The following is a 19,857-nucleotide window of genomic DNA, read 5'->3' as shown; positions in this document are numbered from 1 at the left end:
CCTACATTTTCCTCAGTGAACAAGCTGCTTTGATAATGCTCTATTTTAAAATTCTGTCCTGTGGACCCGAAGTCTAGGTCACTTTCCCAAAAGTGACAGTTTTCTATAGCATCTTTGGGTAACATTGGTCCATCCCTTTTAGACTTCTAGGAGAGCCACTTCAGCTCTCATGCGGTCATCTCTGAACCTGGAGAGCATGAGACAAGGACCCAAGGTCATGAAGTTCAGCCATGAAAGTGCCTTTTGAGGCAATTTAACATTTTCTGTCTTGACATTGTTACTTTTTTGTTGTTTTTGTTGAATTTGCACCAAAAAAATGCCAGTAGTTGATATACAAAAAAAAAAAAAAAAAAAAAAAAAAAGTGTGTAAGCTTTTCCTGGTTCTGTGCATGTGAGTGTGTGCAGTGTGTGTACGTGTGTGTGTGTGTGTGTGTGTGTGTGTGTGTGTGTGTGTGTGAAGGCAGAGTGGAGGAGAAGGGAATACCTGTCTGGCTAAGACACCTTTTGAGTCATGAGTCACAGAAAGAAGTGCTCCTTGTATCCTAACGTGGCACCTGCCCGCACTTGCTCAGGCTACCCAGAAGTCGCTCGAAGCCCTGTTTTCTGTTACTTTCCGCAGCACATTCTGGTTTTTCAATCTTATTATGCTTTATTTCTTTGAAAAAAGAAAAGTTGGCGCTATCCCAGCAGCTGATTTCCCAATCTCTGCCTGCATTCTGCAGTGCGAGCATCAATGTTTTCAAAGGCATCAGTTGGACTGACTAAGGGAAGTCATGTGGCAGGAGAGAAGTCAGACATCATGGCTGCTGGAGGCTCCAGAGCAGCAGATGGAGCAGGATGCGTTCCCCAGAAAAGGGACAAAGGAAGGTGCCCAGCATCGGGTTTGGATCGGAACGGTGTTTAAAGAAGCAGAAGCGGAAGCAAGAGTCACGGTCCAGGAGAGAGGCTTGGCCACAAGAAAACAGTTGATAAAGACCTGGGTCAAAATGGGGCTCCAACTTGTTAGGGTGCAGAAGGAGAAGAGAAGGGGAGAAAAGAGAGTGCGGGGGTGGGGAGAATCTGGGCAAGAGTACACAGTGGCAAGGGAGCATGGGGCTAATTTTGGGTTCACCCATTGTCTCTGAAGCTTCTGAGTTTATCTGTACCCACCCAGGACCCAAGAAGGTCACTGGCATCAGTGACTTAGGCCAATGGGGGTGAGGATCAGTGGGACTGACCATTTTGTAATCTCTGTCTTAGCTGTGTTGGCCTCCCGGGATAAGCGGTCATTGGGTCACTGGTGGTGGATCCCACTGCAAGCTTGCTGTGTTTCCTTCTCATTATGTTCTGGTTGCTTGTATAGCAAATGTGTTTTCAAGGCATTTAACCACAGGGTTAGAGACTCTCCCCTCGGGAGCAGAAAAGACTGCACTTTTGCTCAGAAAACAACTGGGTAAAGTTTCTGATTCTGCTTTTCCCCCTCTTTGCGGACATTGGACATGACTGGACTGACACCAGGTTGCTCTGTACAGAATCCGTCACAGAGTCAAACATTTCTTGACTTCTTATCGTATTTCAAATACTGGAGACAGAAAAACAAAAATAAGTAAGGGGCCTGGGACCGCTATGGCAGTTTCTAACTGGAAAATCAGTCAAAGGGCAAATGGCTAGTACACACCAGAGAGCCTGTAAGGCAAAGGATCTGCATCTTCTACTCCTGGAGAGGCAGGGGTCTACCCAGAGTCCCCTTGGGTGTTTTCCAGGAGAAGGAAAAGGGAAGCCAGATTGTTAAGCTTCAAGTGCTGGGTGAGGTAGGGGGGCTGTGGCACCAGGAAGGCCAGGCATCTGAATGGGAGTTTGGGTTCAGCTAGGATTGTGTTGGGTATGAAACCCCATTGTTATGCAGTGCATTAAAGGGCTTCTCCTCTCTCCCCAGTCTGAGTCTCCACCTTCCCTGTAGCCAGGTCTCTCACAGTGGTTTTCTGTTAATGTGACACACTGGGTTTACTGGGGCTCATGGGTTAGTGGTCACTCCTGTGAGGTGGCATGAGAAGTCATGGAGAACATGTTCTGTCTAGAAGGGGTTCAGTGGGAGGGGCATGCAAGAGGGTAGGTGATGGGAAAAGTGAATAAAAGTACATTATATACATGTGGGAAGTTATCAATAATTAAGAAATTAAATTTTTTAAAAATAAAAGGAATAGAATTATACTCACCAAAAGCAAGGGTTGGAGAGGAAGACAGAGAAGAAGGCCTCCACTTCATAGCTGTCATGGTTAGGGTTTCACTGCTGTCCAGAGACACCATGACTGAGGCAACACTTATAAGGCACACATGTAATTGGTGCTGGCTTACATGTTCAGAGATTTAGTCCATTATCATGGTAGTGGAAAGCATGACAGCATGTAGGCAGACTTGGTGCTACCTGAAGCCGTGAGTTCTACATCTTGGTCCACAGGCAGCAGAAGGAGACTGACTAACTTCTGCAGGCAGCTGGGAGAAGACTGTTCCACACTGGGCAGAGCTTGAGCATAGGAGACCTCAAAGCCTGGCTACACAGTGACACACTTCCTCCAACAAGGCCACACCTACTCCAACAAGGCCACACCTCCTAATAGTGTCACTCCCCACGGGCAAGGGTTCCAACACATGAGTCTATGGGGTGCCAAACCTATTCAAATCTCCACAATAGCACAGAAGTGGGTGTACAGCTGGAGAAAGAGACCAACATCCCATGGTTCTTTTTAAAGCTCTGACTTCAGTCACTAGGTCTGTTAACAGGATCTGCTTCTCTCTCAGTGCCTATCTGAACACAGCCTTTAACCCCTCCCCGCCCTCCCTGGGCCAGGTGGGCACAGCCCAGGCCCTGAGCATAGGGGCACCTCCTCCTTCTGCTTTTGTGTACAGTGTGTACCTGTGACCCTCAGGACACCTTGTTGTTGGTATGCAGATATGTGATGTACTGTTTCATTTTCATTTAAGTGGGATGAACGGAGCACGTCTGGGTATGAAACAGAAAAATAAATTCCTTTCAAAGAGATGGAACACACCAACTGACATGGGAAAAGAGAATTGGCTGCTCTTACAGAGGACCAGAGTTTAGTTCTTAGCTCTCACGTGATGGCTCACAACTCCAGCTCCAGCGGATCTGACACCCTCTTCTGGCTTTCATGGACACAACATGCATGCGGTGCATTTACACACATGCAGGCAAATACTCATTCCCTTAAAATAAAAAGAAACAATTCTTTTAAAAGAAGAATACTGTATCATGAGGGAGCTGGAGAGATGGCTCAGCTCAATGATCTAGAAGATCCAGGTTCAGCTCCCAGCACTCACTTTAGTCAATTCACAACCTCCTGTAAATTCATCTCAGCTCCAGGGGATCTGAGGCTCTCTTTTGGTGTCAGGTTACACTGTAAGCAAGTGTATAAACCACACATGTACACACACTCACATAACACAGGTGGGTGGATAGATAGATAGATAGATAGATAGATAGATAGATAGATAGAACCAGACACCAGTGGAAAGTGTTTGCAATACAAAGTGTCAGAGCAGAAAGCAAACTGCAGCCTCAGTCATAATGGCGGGCAGACTGGGCTTTGCTGGGCAGATCTGTGTGTGAAGGGGAAAAGGCATCTCAGGTTTGGATAGACAAAGGCTAAGGTGGTCCCACTGGGAGAGACTGAGCCTAAGCCTGTGGGGAAAATGGGCCAAATCAATGTGATGGAAATGGGATCGTAAAACAATATCAGATGCAGGAGAGTTAAAAATCAACTTTCCAAGCCCAAACTCCCACAATCGCATATTTCCAGAGAACTGACCTCTCCCTTCAGTAAGTGCATTCCCTTTTAATATGAAGAGTTGAGCCAGTTTCTTCTTTTGTTCATTTTTCTCAAAAACCACATTAGACTCAGTAGATTTTCCAGCTGTTTAACTCTCAGAGACTTTTTAAAACAAACACCGATTGGTCAATTATTATTTAGGGAGCCTGCTAGGTTCTTTCCTCCAATAATTTATTTTAAAATCCTACCAATATCTGTATTTTTAAATGAAATGAAACTTGGAGTGGCATTTGTTTTGTTGGTGTCTTGAAGTTTCTATTGCTGTGAAGAGGCTCAATGACCATGGCAGTTCTTAATAAGGAAGACATTTAATTGGGGCTGGCTTACAGTTCAGAGGTTTAGTCCATCATAGTGGGAAGCATGGCAGCAGGCAGGCAGACGAGGTACTGGAGTAGTTGAGAGCTCTACATCCAGATCCAAAGGTAGCAAAGAAGAAAGTGTGATGCTGGGCCTGGCTTGAGCATCTGAAACCTCAAAGCCCACCCTCAGTGACACCCTTCCTGCACCATGCCACATCTACTCCAGCAAGGCCACACCTACTCCAGCAAGGCCACACCCACTCCTACAAGGCCACATCTACTCCAACAAGGCCACACCTACTCCTATAAGGCTACACCTACTCCAACAAGGCCACACCTATTCCAACAAGGCCACACCTACTCCTATAAGGCCACACCTACCCCAACAAGGCCACACCTCCTAATAGTAGCACTCCATATGAGCCTATGCATTGAAACCATCACAGTTTGCTGATTTTACTCAGCGGAATTGGAACAGAGCCTCTTCATAGAGGAACACAGAAGTAACCATGTCACCAAGATCTGGAAACAGCCTGTGAATCTGTTTGAACCCTGGGGTTTTTGATTGTCTGCTTGCTTCACTGTCCGAGTTTGGGGGAGAATGGGAGATGAAGTTAGAGGAATTCCTCAAAATTTTTAAGTCTTAGAGATAATTTCCAAATGCACACCAGTTTTAGGTGATGGATGAACCCAGTTAATAGGCCACTTCTACACAGACTGTAGACTGAAAATAAATGTAGCACGAGGTACTGACGGTATGCTTTTCCTCCTGTAGGTCAGGAAGTGTGTTGCACCACTGGAATGAAATCTACTACTTCGTGGAGCAGCTGGCTCATAGGTTCATCAGGTGAGTGTGCTCCATGGTCTCTTCGATCATGGCTGACGGCGAATCCATCTGCTGTTCTGATAACTCCCAGACACCATGGGAGTGCACGCTGGGGGGACCTGGGAATAGGAGGTCACAAAGTGCTAGGTGATCATGGTGCATAGTAAACCTTCTGGTTTTAATATGAACACACCACAGCCCTGAGCAAGGCATGGCTGGTCACATGACCCTTGCATCCTCTCTGTGGGCCTCACCTCATCATGCCAGACAGGTTGGAGCATGGTCACTGTGAACTGTGGAGGACACCTGCTATAAAGGAGGTGACATGGCTTTCACTCTGCTTTCATGGATGTACCTGCAGCACAGTTGTCAAGGTCCTTAGTGCAGCTGGTGTGTGTGAGCTCTGATGCACCACCCCCACCCCAGTGGTAGACGGTCTCCATGGAGACAAATGCAATTCTTCAGTCCATTTCTGTAGCACAGAAGATACTCTGAGCCCAGGGTAATGCAGACAGTCTCCTCCCATGTTTAGTTATCAAACAACATGCTCTTACCTTCCTAAGAAGAAAAAAGGGTGGCAGGTGTCCTTGAATCTGCAGCAGGGATCACCTAGGTAACTTAGGAAAGGAGGTGCTGAGAGGGAAATATGAAGGAAAAAATCAAGGAGAGAGACAGTGTATGTGTGGTGTTAAAAAATACTTAGACAAAGCACTGAACTTTGGATGGATAGGAGGGACTTCCCAATCTAGCCTGAGAGCCATTCAGGAGCCGTGTGTTGAAAAGCATTGGTGAGAAACTACCCCTTTTGGACCATTTCAGTTTAAAGTCTATTTTGCCATGGAGCCAAGCATCCTCCATGCACTCTCACCCCTTGACCCTTTTGCGTGACGTAAAGCACATCTACCCCCCAGTCCTTGGCAGTTTCTGCTCTGTCCCCACTTGCTGTCCTCCTTTCTCCCTCTGAGAAAGCTCAGTGCAAAGGGATCCAGTTCAGTGAGATGAGTTTGAATCCAAGCTCCCTGAGCAACCCTAGAAATTGGCTTAACCTTGGCCGAACCTGAGGTCCTAGAAAAGGATCAAAGATTACTTGTGTGTGCATCAGATCGTCCAGACTCTGCCTGGAAGTGGGTCTCTAGCACTGCCTCCCAGCCCAACAGCAGTTCCACACTCTTCACTCTCTGAGAATCAGAGACAAGGGTGGAGCTACTGAGAGAACACTTACCCCAGCCCCCTGATTTACAGATAAAGAGAGAACAAACTTCTCAACTTACTCTAGGGATGTCTTCACAACTTACTCTAGACCTCAAGCTACTTTCCTCGGGCCCTTTTCCTCTGGATCCCTTGGCCGTGGCCAGTGTATCAGCCATATTTCTTGTCCCTGTGACAGACCACTTGGAGAACAACTTAGAAGGGGGAAAGTTAATTTTGGCTCATGGTCGCAGAGGCTTTATGCCTTGCTAACTCTCCTGTTCGCAGGCTGCGATGAGATAGAACACCCTGGCCCAAGTGTGTGGGTGCAGCAATGCTGCTTGCCTCATGCTGGGCAGGAAGTAGCATCAGGCAGGGACTGAAGACCTGGGAGAACTTAAGGGAACACCCAGTTACCCACTTACCCTTCCTCCAACTCAGTTTCACTTTCCACAGTTTCACTACCTCTGGGCAGACTATTTAGACGTCAAATCCATCAATAGATCGAGCCATTAATGAAAGCAGGGCATAGTGATACAATCGATTCTCCAAAGCCCCATCTCTGAACATTGCTTGTGTCAACCTCAAAACATTAGGCTATTAGGGAGATGCTTCCTATCCAGACCATAGCAGATCCCTCAGTGTGTAGGGGCTAAGACTGTCACTGAGTTTTGTTTCTGTAACAGCCCAAAGGCTGTTAGCAGTGCCAGGCACTGGGAAACACTCTTGAATAAGTAGAGGGGCAAATAGTATCGTCAACAAAGGATGCTGGGGAAACTGTATATCTATATGTTGAAGAATGAAACTAGATCCATATCTCTCACCCTGAACAAAAATAAACTCCAAATGGAACAAGGACCTCAACTAGAGACTTGGGAACCACTACAAGGTATAGGCATAAGCAAGGACTTCTTCTACAGAACTCTAGTTACTCAGGATATAAGGCAAATAACTAAAAAATGGGGCCTTTTGAGATTAAGAAGCTTTTGACAGTAAAGGAAGCTGTCCATCAGGTGAAGAAACAACCAATAGAATCAGATAAAACATTTGCCAGCTACAGGTCTGATACAGGAGGATTAACATCTAAAACATTCAAGTAACTCAAAAGTTAGTCATCAAGAAAGCAACCTAAGAAAAATGGGCCATGGAATCAAACAGAGAATTCTCCAAAGAAAAGACACAGACATTTTAAACAATGTTCAACACCTTTAGCCATCAGGGAAATAGAACTCAAAACTTTGTTGAGACTCCATCTCATCCTAGTTGGAGTAGCCATTGCCAAGGATGAATGCTGGTGAGGATGGGTCGAAGGGAGAAGCCACTGTTACTGGGGTGTAAACTGATGTAGATGCTATGGAAAACAGCGTGGGAGTCTCTCAAAAAGTCGAGTGGATGATTTTATTTATCCTTTAAATAGCATATTGTGGGGTAAAGGGAATCCATGTGTCTCAGTCAGGATTTCCATTGCTGGGAAAAGACCATGGCAACTCTAATAAAACAAAACATTTAAATGAGACTGGCTTACAGTTTCAGAGGTCTAGTCCAAAAAACGTATTGGCAGGAAGCATGGCAGCATACAGGCCAACATGAGGGTGGAGACTGAGCCAAGAGGTCTACATCTTGTTTTTCTTAAAGATTTATTTATTTTATGTATTTGAGTACAGTGTTGCTTTTTTAGACACACCAGAAGAGGGCATCAGATCCCATTACAGGTGGTTGTGAGCCACCGTGTGGGTTCTGGGAATTGAACTCAGGACCTCTGGAAGAGCAGCTAGTGCTTTTAACTGTGCTGAGCCTTCTCTCCAGCCCCAAGAGTTCTACATCTTGATCCACAGGCAGTAGGAGACTGACTAGTACTGGACAGAGTTTGAACATATAGATGAGACCTCAAAGCCCACCTCCGCAATTACACAATTCCTGCAACACCTACTCCAACAAAGCCACACCTCCTAATAATGCCACTCCCTATGGGCCAAGCATTCAAACGTATGAATCTGTGGGGGCCATTTCTATTCAAACCATGGTGGCTGATACTAGCACAAATATGTCACTATTGACTGCAGAGGGATCCATTTAAGTTGAAATCCTTTCACTTCCCTTTATTCCGACCTCCCCCCAGGCTCCCAAGAACGATTCTCACCTTCCTTTCCCATGGACTCCCAGCCCACACCTCACATCCATCACTCTCAGAAAATAGCTTCATTTCCTAGTCACCAAGAGCCTAGAGGACAGCCGACAGATGTTCCCTCAGTACCTTATTCTACTCCTACAAGTCGCATGCATGTCTTTCCTGCCATCCTGGAGGGACAACTGCCCCCTGCCCCCCTTTAGGCCATTCTCCCTCTTTGTCCACCCCATGCCATTGTCTCTAGTCTCTGTGTCTCTGTTCCTCTTCTAACTTCTACTTTCTTGCCGACTCCCATACCCCTGCCTAATTGCTTCTCAACTCTGCTAAAACAGTAACAGCAAATATATGTCAGGTACATAATAATAATGTTCATCCTAAGAGTAGCCAGGGCTGTTAGAACTCTCATAGCAGTTAAGCAACAAGACCTGATTTTTTTTAAAGTTTTATTTATTTTATGTATGTGAGTACACTGTAGCTTTCTTTAGACACACCAGAAGAGGACATCAGATCCCATTACAGGTGGCTGTGAGCCACCATGTGGTTGTTGGGAATTGAACTCAGGGCCTCTGGAAGAGCAGTCAATGCTCTTAACCACTGAGCTATCTCTCCAGCCCAAGACCTGATTTCTATTTCATGAAATATAACTTGGGGAGCAGCGTGGAGAATGCAGCAGATCAGGTGTGATTCTAGGAAACAGCTGGAATGGGCAGGCAATGGAAGCCCAGGTCCAAAGCTAAGCCATGAAAAGAGACCATGTGTGCAAGGATCAGAGCCAGATCAGGTCCGGGAGGCGAATAGCTTGTGAAGATAGGTTAGCGCTATGCTGGTTGACCAGTTGGCCTCCCCACAAGAGCCCCACAGAATGGCAGGCAGTGCCAAGTCCTGTGCAGATTTCCGGTGCCTCTTGCCAGTCCTCACATGAGAGTGTTCTGTTACCCAGAGAGTGAATTTTATGCTGAAAACTTTTGAGTACTGTGTGCAATGGTGATGTTGTTCTATTCATTAAGAATGAGTCATATCACCACTGAGCAGAAGAGACCCTCTGTGGCCCAGAAGTCCCTTTTCCCCTTGTAGGCAGCCAATATGGATCTAAGTAAATGGTGATCCTTCTGAGATACTACCTTCTTTGAAGATGCTGTCAGAATTTTCTGAGAGGATTCACCATTTCATAGACACCTTGTAGACCAGTCCCCTTCAGGGAAGTCCTGAGTTGAGATGGAGTTCATCTTTCTTACTATGATATATCCACTGTGTGATGGTATGCTCTCAGAAGGGAAACACAGCAGGTACCTTTGGTTTGGAGCCACAGGTTGCCCATTAGCTAAACCCTTTGCCACATCCTCTGGGACTCCCATTTAGGTGATAGTTCCTGAGCTCCAGGAGCCATGATACAAGGATAAAAACAGGAAGGAAGCCAGGAAGGGGCTGACATGCCCCAGGTGTTCTGTCTGACTTAACAGAGTTTTCTTTCCTTCTAGCCCACAGCTAAGGATGTCCTTCATTGTCTTCTCTACTCGAGGGACAACTTTAATGAAAACTAACTGAGGACCGGTAAGGAGATTTCACACCTGTGTCATTTCTAAGTCTGTCCTCTTTCTGAGTAGCCCCTGAGACTTGTGCTGCCTGTTGGCTCAGCAGTCAGTCAACCTAATCTAATAGCTCTCTCTTAATTCGAGCCTTGACCTCTGCATCAGGGCCTTCTGCTGGCTCACTGTGCAGTGACTTCTAATGATATTTCCTGATGTTGATGAAATGTTTTAAATGACTAGACCATGTCAAGATGAACCTCCTCGCCCTTGAATGATAACTCCATCTGCTGAGTTGGAGCAAAATGTTGGCAAACCAGGTTCTTTGGGGATTGTCTTTTCTCCCTTCTGAATTGGATTTATTTTCTAAACTGGATTTCAGAAATTTGGTAATGCTCCACTAGAGAGGTAAGAGCCTGAACTCTGTCCCTGTGGTTATCAAGGATGGGGACATAAAAGAAAGTTGTGGCACCAAATAAATAGAAGGAAATTTTAATGGAGTTTGGGAGAGTGTCAGTTGACAATCATTCTCTGGGGTTAACCATATTTCACTCCACAGATGAAGGCCATGGTGACAGACATGTGTCATGTATTCATAGGTATCATGGTGCAGGAGAATAATCTGCTCGAATTAGTGTCACTGAATACAGTTTAGAAAAATGTGGCTTGGTCCACAGTTAGGGAAACACTGTGAAGGCTTGGGACTCCTGGCTAACAAGTACAGGCATGCTGGAAAAGAAGTTGGAAGAAGGGAAAAGAGCAAGAGTTAGTCCATTTTATGTTGCCATAACAAAATACCACATACTTGGTCCTTTATGAAGAGAAGAGGTTTATTCACTTAGATCACATTTCTGGAGACTCAAGAGTATATGCCAGTGTCTATACATCAGACACGATACATAGCATCGCAGTACGAGAGACTATAAATTGAGATGGAGCCCAGAGAGCCAAGGACTAGGCCTACTCTTGATACAGTTAATTTGGGAGAGTCTGGGTCCTGCAAGGGCTACTTTAATCTCCTCAAGATCCACCCCCCCCCCCAGGGACACAGTTACCTCCCCAGGCCCTGCCTCCTAGTTACTGCCTCTCAGTGGCACCACACTGAGAACCAAGTGTCCAGCTTACAGCCCTCAAGCCAAACCAAAGTGGCAAATGTAAAGAAGGGATAGAAGACAACACTGATAAAATTCTCTTACAGAAATTATAACAGAATTAACAATTCTATGATCTTTCTGGCTCAGACCATCGAGTCCAAACCAGTGCCCATGTCTCTCCACACCTGTTTCCCATCTACAACTCCACTTTCAAATCCTCTTCCTCTGTCTATGCATGCATGTTGTTGAGATGCCCAGGAACTCCATTTTAAAAGGGGGTGTCATATGCTCTTCACAGAAGAAGGAACTAAGACCATGTCTCCTTTCCATGGACACCAAGCAGAACCCAGAGTAGGCCCAGGCTCCATTTTTTCCCTTCTCCTTGCACATTCTCTCTGAAGAGAGAACCCTGCAGTCCTAGACGCCTCCTTCAGAGTTGACCAAGCACTTTAAGATTCTCTGAGGAGAGACCTGGCCTTGTGTGAGAGTCATGATCCTGCTCCATCTTTACCCACCATCCTTCAGCAGCCCTGGCTTCTGTCCAGAGGTGGGGAATTAAACAGTAAAGCTTAGCTGACCCCTCTGCCACATCCTTGTCTTCAGCGCTAGGCCAGGTGACCGGAGTGCACACAGCTAGGACAATGAGCTGTGAATGGCTCACAGAGCCAACCACGTTTTCTTGACCACTGACTCTTCTCCTACATGGATAATAAGGAACTCGAACTAATCCAGGCCTGTGGGTGCTAAGCATCCCTGTGGGGGTGTCTGTGTCATCAGTCCCAAACCAGAACCAGATCTCACCTGTCCTTCACACCCTGCTGCAACTGTGGCACCCTGGTGTCACTTCATGACAACTACCCTTTTGGATGTGCCAGTGTGACCGGAAGATGAAATGTATGTAGCTTCGGTAGATGTCGGGGGCCACCCCCATGGCCTCTGGGCAGCTGGCCAGGGCAGGTGAGAGACAGATAAATCAGAACGCCAGGCCGATGGCATTCCTTTCCGTCTACTCGGAATCTAATTGTTTGCGCCTTAACTTCATTACCACTAGTTTCTTGTGCCAAAGAAGTGGCAGAGGTTAGAGCCCCCAGGTTGCTGCAAACAGCCTTTAATACTGATGCCATGAGTCTCCTGTGGTGAGTGCATGGCCCGCCAAGCATGGATCCAACACACGCCCAGTCTTGCCAAGTAAAGAGGGGACAAGTGATCACTCTCAGATGCCCTAGAGAGACTGGCTGCAAGGGTCGGGTTTTTATTTTGTTTCCAACTTGTCTCTACGTGACTTGTCGGACACAAGAATCTCCATCTTTTTCTCCTGAGAGCATTTGCTCTTTGCATATCCCTCTGAGACAGTAAAGGGTGTGTTGTTATACCCTATGTGTATTTGTGGGAGTTTATAGAGTTTTAAAAGAAACTTGTTAAAATAAAAGGGCACCAGGCTGGGGAGATGTAAAATGCTTGATTTGCAAGTGTTCAGATCTGAGTCTGGAGCTTTGAATCCATGTTAACAAGTCAGACTGGCTGCACTGCCTTTTACCCCAGCCCTGGTGGGATGGGAGGCAGGAACAGGCAGATTATCTGGAAGTTCGACACCAAGCTAGCCAGTTGGCAAAGTTATAGGCCAGTGCGGGCCCCGTCTCACAAAGGACAACACCCAACGTTGTCCACTGACCTCACAGTGTGTACGTCGTGTGTGTCCTCACCTACCCCTGAACTCACATCCACACCTACACCTAACTCACACACAAAACAACAACAGGGCATCGGTCACGAAAGATTCTCATCTTAACAAGAACAAAAGAGTGTGTTAATCAAAAGACATAATAGAGAAGATGCATTTGCAATGTGTTCCACTGTGCTCTTGGGATCCAAGTGCACACAGGAACACTGTGGGGAGATTGAAGAAATAAAGTGGGAAATGCCATGAGCTGTGGCATAGTGAAGAAACCATAGGGAGGACAGCACACCCTTCTCCGCTCTCTCTAATGGCAACTTCACCATTTGAGTTCTCGTTCTGTGTACAGTGAGGGCAGTGACCCTCCTAACCACTTTCAAGGTTTCTTTAGTTGTCAGCAGTTTGGTTATGATGTGTAGGGGGGCTGTGCAGACCTCACTGGATCTGTCAAGTTCTTGTCTTTCACTAAATTTGGCAAGTTAACAACCAATGCTATTCAATATTATTATCTTTTTATTATTATTATTATTATTATTATTATTATTATTATTATTATTATTAATTTTTTGTTAGCACCCACCTCTCCTCTTTCTGAGACTCCCACAGCACAGGTGACGACTTCTCCATGTTACTCCATATGGCCCTGAAGTGGTCACATCTTTTCCAGTCATCTCCCTGTTCCTCAGTGGGTGATGGCTGCTGTTCTGTCCCCTAGTTCAGTGGCCTTCCTCTGCCATCTTCCTTTGGGCGCTGAGCAGGTCTGCTTAATTCTTTAGTACAGATATTAACTCTTTCAGTTCTAAAACTCCCATGTGGTTTCTCTTGAGACGTTCATGTTTCGTTCAAGTATTTTTTTCAGATTCATCTTTATCCAAGTGCTCACAGTGGCCTCACAGGGTGATTGTTAAAATGCTCTCAGGTCTGTCACCGTTCCAGCCTCTCAGGATTGGCATCCCGATCACCTTTTCCCATGAGAGCTCACTACAACTCTTTAAGGAGCATTTATTTGTTGAGTAATTTTAAGAGTGTAGCTTCATGTTGTTTTAACTTGGGGGTTTTTTTGTTTGTTTTCTGTCTTGGCTTCAGTTAGCCATCACCTGGGTTCAGGTCATTCTTCTCCCTCTAGTGTGGACAGAGGTTGCACACTAAACACAGAACCAGGCTATTTTGGATGTATCCACTGTGCAGCATAGGAGTGACCTGGAACCTCCAGCTTCAATGATAAAATTGGGAGCCTCCTGCATCCTGTCCAGAGTCACCCCAAGAATCTATCCAAAAGGGGTGTCTTTTGGCATTTTGGTCAGATAGACTATTGGGGGAAAATCTTCCTCTGAGACAAAGCCAGAGTAGGAGGGGGCCCCTCTCCCCAGGATTCCCAGGAATGGAGATTTTTCTCAGTCCTTTACAAGTCACTTCAGCCATCAGCACACCATGAAACTTGTCCTCAGGTTAAGACCAAGAGAGAGCAGAGGGAGTGAGACTCTGGAACTCACTTAGGTGGGCCACCTTTGGGGTCTCAACTCCCCTCCCAACAGCTTTGTTATATTCTAGGCCTTCCTGTGGCTGTTGTTCTTTGGCCGGCTGTGGCAGGCTGTGGCAGGCTGTGGCAGGCTGTGGCAGGCTGTGGCAGGCTGTGGCAGGCTGTGGCAGGCTGTGGCAGGCTGTGGCAGGCTGAGGCAGGCTGTGGCAGGCTGGAGCAGGCTGAAGCAGGCTGAGGCAGGCTGAGGCAGGTTAAGGCAGGCTGGAGCAGGCTGAGGCAGGCTGTGGCAGGCTGAGGCAGGCTGTGTGCTTTCCTTCCCTTTCACATTGAGGATACTGGGGTTCCAGAAGTTCACTGAGGCCCAATATCAGGCAAACGGCAGAACTCATTTCTGACCTCTGGATTTGAAACTTGGTTGAGTCAGACTCTGTGTCAGATCATGTCCTCTTCCAAGGCTTCTCAGCGCCCTCATTTACACAGCCCAAGATCAGTGGCCACTCCACTAGTGTAGTAGAGTGTATAATGGTGACCAAATTGTTACTGTAATACAGCAATTTAGTGTGAACCACTACAGATGATTCCCTGAAAACTCCAAGTCTTATTCGTGAAATTACCTGAATCACTTCAAATGTTTTATCATTTGGAAATTAGATTGTGTCTGTGGAGTTCAGCTAGCACTTAACAGAATTTGAGAGGTTTAACCAAGTGCCGTGTGTCATCTGTTAAAGTGGTCATATATACTTCCTTTATTTTTACATACCATGGGAATGCAATCCATTACAAAGATTTTGAAATGCTGGCTGATTCTCATATTTCTGGTTGTGTTTGGTTATTGTGTATTCTTTTCATGTGAAAGGGAATTCTGTTTCCAGTATATTCTTCAGAAATGTAATATTCGTATTCATAATTTTCCAGTTATTACTACTTCTGCTTATGGCAATATGCATTTTAATGTAAGTTTTGCCACAGCTTATTTCCATGCAAGCGATGGGGCCAACTCTTGACATCTGACCCACACTGGCTTTTCCAGGGCTGTTGTGGAACAAGCTTTTAACCAGCCACGTAAGAAGTGGCCAAGGTGGACTTGGGGCTGCTCGGTTTCTGCTTCGTTATGGTTCCATTTGTTTGCCTGCAGTTCCACACTCAGACCACATTGTTTTAATTAGTTTCAACATCTGGAGGACCGGTCTTTCCTCATCTCTAATATTGAGCAAAAATCTCCTTGGTTTTAAGTGGATTTTTCCAACCATTTGCTTTTAAATTTTTTCTTAATGTTCCAAATATCCTTGGGGTTTTCATCTGAGTCGTCTGAAAAAGTCCTGGCACCGCTGGCTCCTTACTAAACAGCACTCGCTCTTACTTAAGGGTGCTTATCATGTCTGTTTTGTGTCCTCCGGGAAGGTTTTGTTCTTTTCCTGAATGTTGCATTCAGTGTTGGCTCACTCCATTCCCACTGTGAGTGGAACATTGCCCGCTCCATCACCTCGACTGGTAGTGCTCACAGGCATGCATGGTGGGCTTGGTGTTTGGAGCCCGTGAGCTTCCATGAAGCAGCATGAAATGCTTGTAGGGGCGTCCGTGGGATGTCTACATGGATAATCAGTACTTCAGCCTGTGACTCCAGAACTAGCTTAAGAAATATGTTTTGGGGGAGAAAATACTGATTATATAGAATTTTTCCTTCTCCTTCTCTCTCCCCCACCCCCGCCTCTTCTGTCTCCCTCCTCCCAGCCTCTCCCCCTTCCCCTCTCTGTATGTATATGTGTCCTTCCCTCTCCCTGTCTCTCCCCCTCCGTCTGTCTGTCTATCTGTGTGCCTCTGTGTGTGTGTCTATCTCCCCTCCCTGTCTCTCCTCTCTCTCTGATTCTGTCTGTCTGCCTGTCTCTCTCTCTCTCTCTCTCTCTCTCTCTCTCTCTCTCTCTCTCTCTTTCTCTCTCTCTCTCTCTCTCTCTCCCCAATCCCCCTCTCTCCTTCTCTTGGGTGTGGGGCCCAAGGCTTAGACAGGCCAGCTGAGTGCTCTGTCACTTGGCCACCTCCCCAGCCCTGTAGAGTTGGCCCCACCACCATCATTTTAATTATTTTATTACTTCTAACCTTCCTAGTTACATAATGGGTATTTCTTAAATCAACACTTCTGTTTTGTATGTTTTTAAATTTTATTTGTATTCATTAATTCATTATTTTATAACACCATTATGGAGTCTCATTTCTTCTGTGCTGCGTAGTCTCACCCTTTCCTGTCAACTTGAGATGAAGGAAGGTTTGTTTGTATCTTATCTTCTCTGAATACTGAAAGCTGCTGCTGATCTGAACGGAACCTTAGGTCTGTGGAAGCTGAAGCTCCTCTCTGACGTGTCTTGTGAGCTCTCAGTGCTGACATCTGTATGGATACCTGTACTCTTGCTATACTATGATTTAAGACAGTCTCTCCTGTGTGAGTTTTGTTTACCACCCCTCCCCCAACCCCCAATTTTCAGAATCAATTATTCTTTTCAAAGAATATGATTTGGATAATTTAATTTTTGAGTGTTAGTTTCTAAACTTTATTAGTTTTGCTGATCGACTCTGTGCTATATACCCCATTCCCTCACCCCTTGACTTTCTCTTAGAAGCTTTTGGGACTTTTTTCTTTATCTCAAATATTTTTAAAATGAATGTAGTGTGTGTGTGTGTGTGTGCGTGTGTGTGTGTGTGTGTGTCATTGATTCTTAGATAACTCTGTACAGTATCTAAGCCATACTATCTGATAGTTAAACTTCTTCAACCTAAAACCTTTTTCTTCTTTGATTTTTCTTATTAGCATTCTGACCTGCTCACGATAGCTTTTATGGTCTAAGTACATGTTTAATCTGCCTCTTTTTCACCATTGTGTGTTTGCATGTGTTTGTGTGTGTGTGTGTGTGTGTGTGTGTACATAAATGTAAAGATTGGAAAGGACACGAGGTGTCTTTCCTCCCTTGGTCCCAACACGTTTTATTTCTTTATTTATTTGAGATTCTTTGTGTGTGTGTGTGTGTGTGTGTGTGTGTGTGTGTGTGTGTGTGTGTTTGAGACAGACCCTCACATTGAATCTGGAGCTGACTAATTCAGCTAGTCTGATTAGCCAAAGAGACCCAGGCAATCCTGCCTCTGCCTTCATAGCACTGGAAGTACAGGTGCCTGTCACCACGCCTGGTTTCTTTTGTTTTGTTTTGTGTTTTAAAACCGGTGTGCTGGGACTTTAACTTGGGTCCTCAGTTTACATGGCAAGCACTTTACCTCCAGCGCCATCACTCTGATCCCAGTCTATTGTTTTATTGAAGTTCCCTGAGCACAGTGCAGACTGGTTCTGTACTCACCAACTCAGTGTTTTCTGTTTTACTGCTGTTTGCGGCACTCGGCTGTTTTCACTATCTGCATTTTCAACTAGCAAATATTTTCATCTCTGTGAATGGTCTCCTATGCCTACAAATTGTGTGTGTCCTCAAGTGTGTGTGTGTGTGCGCACGCATATATGTGTGCATGTGTGTGTGCATGTGTGTGTACATGTATATACGTGTGTGCCTATGTGTGTGCCCATGTGTGTGCCCATGTGCATGTGTGTGTACATGTATATGTGCATGTGTGTATGCACATGTGTGTGTGTATGTGTCTGTTACCTGCTATTTTGGAAACAGGGTGGCTTCATTATCTTCATCAATAAGAACTGGAATCTTTCATATATAAATCTCCTGTGAGTTTATTTCAAGAGGGGTGATTTTCTTGGATCCCTAAAATTGGTATTCATCTTCCTGGCTGCTGAGACCCCTGAGCCCACAGAGGGACAAAAGGAATTGGTATCAACCGGGCTTTCCTCATTGAGCCTCACTGACAATGTTAAGACCTCAAAATAAAGAAAAGTGTGAAATTCGGGAGTAGTTTTTTAAACTCGTGTGCCCTCCTCCTTGAGTAGAGACCCTGAAGTCATTCCAGAAAAAGGAAGAAGCAGATGCCTGAAGCAGAGTCTGGTGCAGGTACCAGGTCACACTGAATTAGGAGTCTCTTCCACACACTATAGGGTGGCTGAGTTAGGATCCTATCTCCTAACCCACCACTGGGTGACTTGGTTAAGACCCTTGTCCTGGTCCCACCACTGGGTGACTGAGTTGAATCTCTCCCGCGGCCCACCACTGAGCATTTGGGTTGGGACCCCTCTCCTGGCCCCTCATTGGGTGGCAGATTTAGAATCATTCCCCTACTGAAGCTCCAACTGTTCTCCTTGTGACCTGGAATGTCAGGCTATGTTGTCTTCCATGTCAGCAGCTCTACACTGTTCTCCTTGTGACCTGGAATGTCAGGATATGTCATCATCTTGCATGTCAGCATGGAAGTATGTCTGCTTTGTGCAGAGACCCTAAGATTTGAGCGTGACACCCTTTCTCACCTTCAGGCAATGAAAGCCATTTGCTCTGTCCTGGTGGGTTAGCCACACCTGTGGTGCTTTGGGAGGGGCAGTCAGAGTTAGATGCACACCCTCAAAAGACTGTTTTTGACTGGAAATTTCACTTTTCTTCCAAACTTTCCAAGATTCAAACACAAAGCATAGCAAAGCAGCCATGGGTCAAAGGGTTATCATATCTTTTTCAACCCACTGGCCTCCTTTTACTAATAAGGAGAAGGATTCCCAGAAGGACCAGGTTGTTTGTGCTGACCCACCCATGTGCTCAGCACCAGATTTTTATTCACAGATTTAAGGTTTTTAACTCAGTGATTTTTCCCTACTGCATACAGCCTTCTTGGCCTCCCTGCCTCAACTGAGTACTTCCCTCTGCTCTGTTACATGTGAGATGCTAGAACGGAGCCACGCATGTGTATACATATAAATATATGAGGGTTGCCTACATATATTCTTTTAAAAGGCTTTACTGAGCTGGCAGTGGTGGTGCATGCCTTTAATCCCAGCCCTTGGGAGGCAGAGGCAGGTGGATTTCTGAGTTCGAGGCCAGCCTGGTCTACAGATTAAGTTCCAGGACAGCCAGGGCTACACAGAGAAACCCTGTCTCGAAAAACAAAACAACAAAACAAAACAAAACAAAACAAAAGGCTTTACTGAGTACCCGTAAATAGCCTACTTTCTTCATCTGTTATAAGGGACAATAGTGATTACCTGTGCAGCTCTCATTAGAACTGCATTCTTTATCATACCATATTATAGATGGGGATAACAAGGCAGAGAAGACTCATGGCTACCCTGCTGTATAACTGTGGGAACCTGGATTGGAGCCCAGGAAGCACAGCCCTTGTGTCTTTCCCACAATTTAATATTATGTTTTAAATTTAAGAAAAGGGGGCTACACTGTTCACTACCCCAGCTCCCTGACTGCTTCAGGGAAACATTGTCCCAAAAGCCTATGCTCACACATCTTCCCATGGCCCCGAGAGCTCAGTGTTCCTCAGAGAGGGAAGAGCTTTGTCGCTGAATCACGTGGAGGCATAAGGGTATCCTGAAAGGTCTTGCTGTTGCTTCAGCAAGCAGAAGGGACCCCAAGAAAGTCCAGCTTGCACTGAAAGTGGAAATCTAGACCTCCTGTGCCCCTCTCTGGTACTTCAGGTTGCTGACGCACTGAACTCTGTCTCCTTCCACATAAAGAATTGTTGCCTTCACTTTGGAGTTTATCATCTCCATGGATGTGTGTACTTTTATATCCCCCAATCCAGGATGCTTTCATTCTGAACTAGTTATCTAATAACAAGTAAATGTGTGTATTTATGTGCAGGTGTGTGCTTATGTGTGTGTTTGTGGGGATGACAAGCTGGATGGATACACACGTGTGCGGAGGCCAGATGTCAATCTTG

At 45.7% G+C, this 19,857-nt stretch overlaps 1 protein-coding gene across 1 annotated transcript in view; it reads left to right on the top strand.

Annotated features, from left to right (window-relative positions):
• The window catches only part of Antxr1 (ANTXR cell adhesion molecule 1), a 196,633-nt gene that overhangs the window by 17,897 nt on the left and 158,879 nt on the right, over positions 1–19,857 (top strand). Inside the window, 3 exon segments of the mRNA XM_034511386.2 lie at positions 4,902–4,973; positions 9,747–9,801; positions 9,803–9,819. Coding sequence (XP_034367277.1) covers positions 4,902–4,973; positions 9,747–9,801; positions 9,803–9,819 — 144 coding nt within the window.

Source organism: Arvicanthis niloticus, chromosome 9, assembly GCF_011762505.2.
Source record: "Arvicanthis niloticus isolate mArvNil1 chromosome 9, mArvNil1.pat.X, whole genome shotgun sequence".
In the NCBI taxonomy this organism is placed as follows: Eukaryota; Metazoa; Chordata; class Mammalia; order Rodentia; family Muridae; genus Arvicanthis; species Arvicanthis niloticus.
Note: the sequence above shows the minus strand (reverse complement) of the source record. Positions and strands in the feature narration are given on the sequence as shown.